The sequence below is a fragment of the Dermochelys coriacea genome, chromosome 20 (assembly GCF_009764565.3).
Source record: "Dermochelys coriacea isolate rDerCor1 chromosome 20, rDerCor1.pri.v4, whole genome shotgun sequence".
Taxonomy (NCBI): domain Eukaryota; kingdom Metazoa; phylum Chordata; order Testudines; family Dermochelyidae; genus Dermochelys; species Dermochelys coriacea.
The window spans coordinates 459,985-466,608 of NC_050087.2; the positions used below are offsets into that span (position 1 = coordinate 459,985).

At 37.9% G+C, this 6,624-nt stretch overlaps 1 protein-coding gene across 2 annotated transcripts in view; it reads left to right on the forward strand.

Moving 5' to 3' along the window:
* Window positions 1–6,447, forward strand: part of LARP4 (La ribonucleoprotein 4) — a 45,280-nt gene extending 38,833 nt beyond the window's left edge. For both annotated transcript variants that reach the window (XM_038378747.1, XM_038378748.2), the window contains exons 14-16: window positions 541–662; window positions 973–1,141; window positions 1,531–6,447. In XM_038378747.1, coding sequence (XP_038234675.1) covers window positions 541–662; window positions 973–1,141; window positions 1,531–1,866 — 627 coding nt within the window. In that variant the 3' untranslated portion in view covers window positions 1,867–6,447. The remainder of the gene's footprint in view (window positions 1–540; window positions 663–972; window positions 1,142–1,530) is intronic.
* The last annotated feature ends 177 nt before the right edge of the window (window positions 6,448–6,624 follow it).

Genomic DNA, 6,624 nt, shown 5'->3' on the forward strand with positions numbered 1-6,624 from the left:
ATATTCTATATAACAACAAAATAAATCTTAACTCTTACTGTACTTGGGATCTGATTTACTATAGAAAATTCTTTCCTGGGTATCTGGCTGGTGAATCTTGCCCATGTGCTCAGGGTTTAGCTGATTGCCATATTTGGGGTCGGGAAGGAATTTTCCTCCAGGGCAGATTGGAGAGACCCTGGAGGTTTTTTTGCCTTCCTCTGTAGCATGTGGCATGGTTGACTGGAGGGAGGCTTCTCTGCTCCTTGAAGTTTTGAACCATGATTTAAGGACTTCAATAGCTCAGACATGGGTGAGGTTTTTCATAGGAGTGGGTGGGTGAGATTCTGTGGCCTGCGCTGTGCAGGAGGTCGGACTAGATGATCAGAATGGTCCCTTCTGACCTTAGTATCTATGAATCTAGTATCTATGAATCTACATATATATATTTAACTTTAAATTCTTGATGTCTGGTGACTTAAATTTTGTGGTGACTAAAACACAAGTACTGGCATAATGACTATTGTACTTCTGCAGTTTTACAATTCCTTTTCTCTTCAGGAGAGCAAAGACTTGGCGGTCAGTTGTCCTGCATCTGCTCAAGAAGAGCAGGCACACAGTCCAGTCCAGCAACCTATCACAAGTGTGAGCTCACCAAGCAGTGCTGAGGTTCCAGCACCAAGGTATATAATTTGCGTGGCTAATTTGAGAAATGTTTTTAAAAATAAGCTGCTGTGTAGTGTGAAGGATAGTCTTGGTTACTTCTACTCTAAGGAAGCATTCTCTCCAGTCCTCCCTCTATACTATACTAGTAACTAGGCCTCTGTTACTCTGAAAAGCTGATTGCTGTTCAGAACCTGGTGGTAATGGCCTTGGGAATCCTACTTGGTTAAAACTGCTGCAGTGATTTGAAAGAAAGGAAAAAAGCATTTCTGAAATTGAACTAACTCTTAAACAGATTCTAATGTTGAACTGTCTTGTCTAATCTGTCAGCACAACTCAGCCAGACAAGAAGCCAGAGGAGGTCTCTGCTCAGAAAGATGTTAATAGCCACACTTCCCCATCTGTGTCTGTACATCCCCTCAGTGCTGCAAAGCCATCAAGGACAAATACCACTTCATCCTCTACCAATGCAAATGCAGCGCTTACTGTGACAATACAGGTAAGATCAGCTGCCTTGGTGTGATCTCAGTGCTTTCTCGAAAACTGACTTCCACACACTGGAGGTTGTTGGCTAGGGAAAGTGGCTACTTTCCTCTCTGCTCCACCCCCAGGGCAGATAATGGTACTCCCCAGTCCCAAGGGTGCTGCTTTCCGCATCTTCTCCCCCCCCCCCCACCGAACAGATCATGGTATGGTACCTTCATACAGATTCCGATTTTTGAGCTGCCACTGGGTATTAAACCAGCCTAGCTCACTATACAGAGCATGTTCTGGCATTGTGTTCTTTTAACAATGTGCCTGGGGTGTTCTTGAAGAGCCCTTTCCTGATATAGGTTGTTCTTAGCAGAATGCATAAACTTTACTTTTTTTCTACCCTTGAAACCAAAGGAGCCACGCAAGCTAAGTTACGCTGAAGTCTGCCAGAAACCCCCAAAGGAGCCAGCTCCAGTTCCTGTTCAGCCACTTAGGGAGCTTCGTACCAATATAGGTCCCCCTGCCAAAAACGAAGAAAACAATACTTCTGAAAAGGCTTCAGAGAGGGCCCATGAGAAGCTCGAAGGCCGGGCAAAGGATCTTTCTGGGTTCAGAGGCAACGGGCCTCCCAGGGGAGCTGCTGGAAAAATCAGGGAACAGAGACGCCAGTTTGGACGCAGATCTTCACCTCAGGGAGCACCTCGGCGTATCGGCAAGGAGCAGTATGTGCCACCCCGATCACCAAAGTAGAACTCATCCAACTCTTCTCTATTTAATTTGAGCTGTGGACTAAAGAGCAGCAAAGGAGATGGACTATAAGGAGGAGGTATTCAGGGAACACGAATACTGAATCGAAGTATATGGTTTGAGTGTGGAGAAGGTGGGGAGGGTCCCAAAATTCATCTCTAAAAGTGATTTCACAAATGCTGGAGGATTCCAATCAATATAAATATATAGAGATTATAATTTTTGTATCTTTTTGTTTTTTAATTTGCAGAGGGTTTCCTGCCTGAAATCAACTTTGAGGTTGTGAATTAGTGTTTTGACCAGATGAAAAAATGAAATGACATAATAACATGTCCCTCAGTGTAGAAGGAAGAGGGCAAGAGAATATTATTTTTGGGGAAGAAAAAAAAAGCATTTCTGTAAAATTAGAACTTACTTTTTTAAACCTATTTAACGTTTGGCTTGTAGGATGATATGTATGCCATTAATGGCCTTGCATTGCAAAGCAGATCCACAACTGAGATGCTTGGTCGGCATGCTTGAGTTGCGTGAGTGCAGCCAGATACTGTTATGTCATGACTTAGTCACTGATGGTAAAAACGGAATGCACTATTGTAGTAGAACTTTTGTGTTTCCAGCTTGAAATTTAGTCTTTTGACCTTACTAATATTTCATTGAGCAAACGTTTTTTAAACTGATTTTACTGGAGAACTGATTGTAGATCAGACCATAAGGACAGTAAGAATAGTCAGTATCCTAGACACAAGAAGGGGGGGCTGGGGCATGTTTGGGATTTTTAATTTTCCCTTTTTTCCTGCCAATTGAGGGCAGCATTTTAATTTTTTTAATTTTTTTTTTTTTTGCTTAAGTGCTACTTTCTCTAACCCCTTTATTACAGACTTGTGTGCATTTATCTGGTATGTTTTCCTGAGGCAGGCCCAATTAATGGAAGATTAATTAATGGAATTAATCTACTGCACAGTAGATGGTGGTAATTTCACATGTGAAGAGCCTGAGCTTTCAGTTCCACTCATGGAATTCTGCTTTGCAAGGGAGTCTTGAGGGCAGGTTCAAAGCCCCAAATGGGTCTAAAATTGAGGCTTTTTATTTCCTTTGAGACATTCAGCAGTTTGGGGGCATGCCCAGGTTTCCATATAGTGTCTCACATTGGTTCTCTGGACTGGTGTCAAGCACTGCTTTATAGTATCTGTACTAGCTCCTGACTTTTTTTCAGTTGCTTGAAACAAAGGCCATGAGGTTTTAACTTTATTTCAAAGAGGTTACTTTGACTAAATTCACAACACTATTGTGTAGTAGGTAGTTAAGTTTTTAAAAGCTAGTAATTACCATAAATGACGGAAGGAAACAGGAAAAATATAATGCGTTAATCTGCCAAAATAAGCATGCCCACATTCTAAGTTCTGTATAAAGTGTTAAGAAAAGTAGCTCGCAGCAGTAAGAATTGTACCTGGTGGTGTGTGGTTTTTTTTGTTTTGTTTTTGTTTTTTGTTTTTAAAGTGATTAGGATGTGTACAAATTTAAAGCTGTAAGTTGTGAACACTGGAATATTCAGTTGTGATACATTGATTCTAATGGCATCACTAGCATATATTACTAAGATGTTTACGGTATGTAAGTGGCAGTTAAAAATGAGGTTAACTGTGAAATTTTCATCTTTTGATTTCTTAGCCAGGTAATCCTTGCTGATTGCTTACTCATTAGGCATTCTCCATCAACTGCTTTGAGAACTCTTATATCTATTTTTATAAATATAAAAGCCAGAGTTGTCATTTCTTTAACTTATTATTTAGTTTGGCAGTTGCTTTTGATTTGATTTATGAGTCATATTTATGCAGTTAACTGTTCATTTTGTGCATGTTACATATATAAAAAATCATTACTCACTTTTTAATCTGCCTGTACTGGGTTTTGGAGTTTAATTTACCAAAATCATGGATCAAATCTATAGTTTAAGAATGCTTACAAACCTGTTTCAGTTTACTTGGATAATGCTACATTTGATGGAAATGATACAGAGAAGTTTAAATATTTAAACTGTCAAGAGCTCTGTGAAATGCATCAAATTTCAAAGAAGCTATTTTTTATAAATAATTTTATAAACTTAATTACTGCACTCAGACTGGAAAATAGCATGTATTCTGTATGATAGTCACCAACATTAGGGTAATGTGCACTGTCATTACAGAGTGAACATGTATTGGAATTCTAATAGCAGCCATAAACTGGCTGCAGTTAAGAGGAAGAGCTCTTTGGGAAGAGGCTTTTGCAAATGTACAGTCTCTGGCCTAGCTTGGCTGTACTGGCATGTTAATTTTGACCTATGTGGGCATCTGCTTTTAAATCAGTGCATAGAGCTTGTTGAGCTGAAAGATAGAATTTGAGTATTTCCGACAGTTGTAAAGTGTAGCTTTTTCCTTTATTAGATGTACACAAAATCCTTACAGCTCAATCTTTTTTCTTGTAAGGTGATTGGAAAAACTTGACGTGTGGAAAGAATGTTTTATGTCTTTAAATGTGCATTTTCCAGCAACAAGATTATGGTCTTGTATAGTGTATGCAAATAAGTCTGTAAACTTGTTGGCTTTTTCCAGCATATCTATCAGATTAGGGAGCTCACCATAACTAAACTAATTGATATTGGTGTGCAAAGATTTAACATTAGGATTCCCCTCCTTTCCCCACCGCCATGGATACTTTTTGTCTTTTTGGGGGGACTTGGGGTGGGGAATAATAAAGTAAATATAAAGGTTGTGAAAACAATAGTTGTGTGCAAGTCCTCCTGCAGTACTTGTATTGCATGGCAAATACATAACATAGATGGGCTAGCTGCTACTTCTCATTCTCCAGATATAGTCTCAGGCAGATTCTTGTGTCTGTACCCACCAAGTTTTCCTGTTTGACAGACAATTGGAAACAAGGACAAAATGACCATTTGGGAACCAGATTCGCTGCTGGTGCAACTCCATTGACTTCGGTTAAGGTGCATCATCTTATTACCAGAGGTAAAACTGGCTCTTGTTCCACAAAAGGTCATTGAGCTATTGAAGATGATGGATTCTCAGTGGCTGTCTCCTTAATAGCTCACCACATCAAGCAAACATGCATTCTTCTACCCTGCTGACTGTATTTAAAAAGAAAAACCAATGAAACGCGCACACAAGTGCAGATCTCAAATAACTTTTAGTTTCACAATCTGTCACTTGTTTACAAAATTAGTCTGTTTTATTTTGTTAGCTACAAAGGTGTATTCCCCTAGCTAAACTTCTTTCACTTCATTTGTGGAAAAGATTGGGCCATTTTTTTTTATTTCTATTTCTGGGGAGGAGAAGGAGGGACTACTTGCATGTGATTGTAAAATTAAAAAGTGCAAAAGATTAATTTCTAAAATTAAGTTAGTTTTATAGCATCTTACATTCCTGCTATCTTTGTTTAAAAAAAAATAAATAACCAAGTTAGCTTGGTACAGTATGATGGTGCAGTTTTAGCAGTAGGTAAAATTAAAGTAACCCATCCTATTAACCAGAAGAGAACAAGGATGATATTGTGGCAGATCAGTAGCAATTAAGTGACTTAATCAATGCTTTACTGTAGTTAAATAGCTATGGCCTTACTACTTTATCAATATCCACTTAAATATCTTGAAACTGTCCCCTGTTTTTACTGTTACCCAAGTGAACGTTCACTTGGGATAAAATCTGTGTACAGGCAATATTTTAAACTGGTAAAATGAACCATTGTATTACAGATAAGATACAACAGAAATGCACTTAGGAGGAAAACTTGCTTCTGATGTGTTTATTTTGTAAATCCTTGATTGCAACAGATATGCAAATAAACTTTTGGTTTCTAATTTTTGATATTTCCTTCTGAAATAAGATTGTTGCCATTAATCTGAATGATTTATCATGCTCTTGTTTGTATATATACTACATATAGTCTGAGCTTCCTTTAGGATGGTACATGATTTTGTTTTAGGTTTTTTTTTTTTTTTAGTTGGCTCTTCTCTTAAGTGTTCCCAGCATAGACACTTCAAGAGGTCAAATGAGTCTGTTTTTAATATACTGTTGGGAGGACTTGAAAGGAGTTAAAGATTATTTCTGAAAAATCCATCTGCAAACTAACCTGTAACAACTTTCAATTTTATATTTAAGAACCAGAGGTTTATTTTTATGGAGCTTCAGTTATGGGTACAATATCAAAAAAATGCAACTTCACATGTAAACAGATTTGTGCACAAATGGCTTTTGTTCTAATTTTTATAAAATACAAAATATGCAGATAATATATTGAGTTTAAGTGACTATTGACATCTTGCTCCTCCCAGACAATTCTGACATTCCCTTGGCATGTATGATCTCTCTCCAAAGTGGTCGGGCTTCAGTGAAAGAAGAGAAAAAGCAACTTATCTGGCTTCTATATTCTGTCCATTGTCAAAATTGTCCAAAACAATTTCTGTAAAGTAGGTTCATGCTTTAAATGTTAAAATGATAATACATGTATTTGTATTTCTGTTTTTGACATTGCCAAGGTGCTATGGGAAATTGAAATAACAGTTAGAAAAATAAAGCTGATTTAAAGAAGCAATCCTTCTGTCTTTGATTTCACAGTGAGATGCTGTTCAATGTTAAACGGCTTCTAATACTACTTTCCATACATGCCTGAAAACATTGCATAATGTCTCCTATCCTTGCTGTCTTGAGATAGTGTTGTTTCATGTTACAGGAAAGAAGATGGATTTCTTTCTTAAGATGGAAAGGTTGA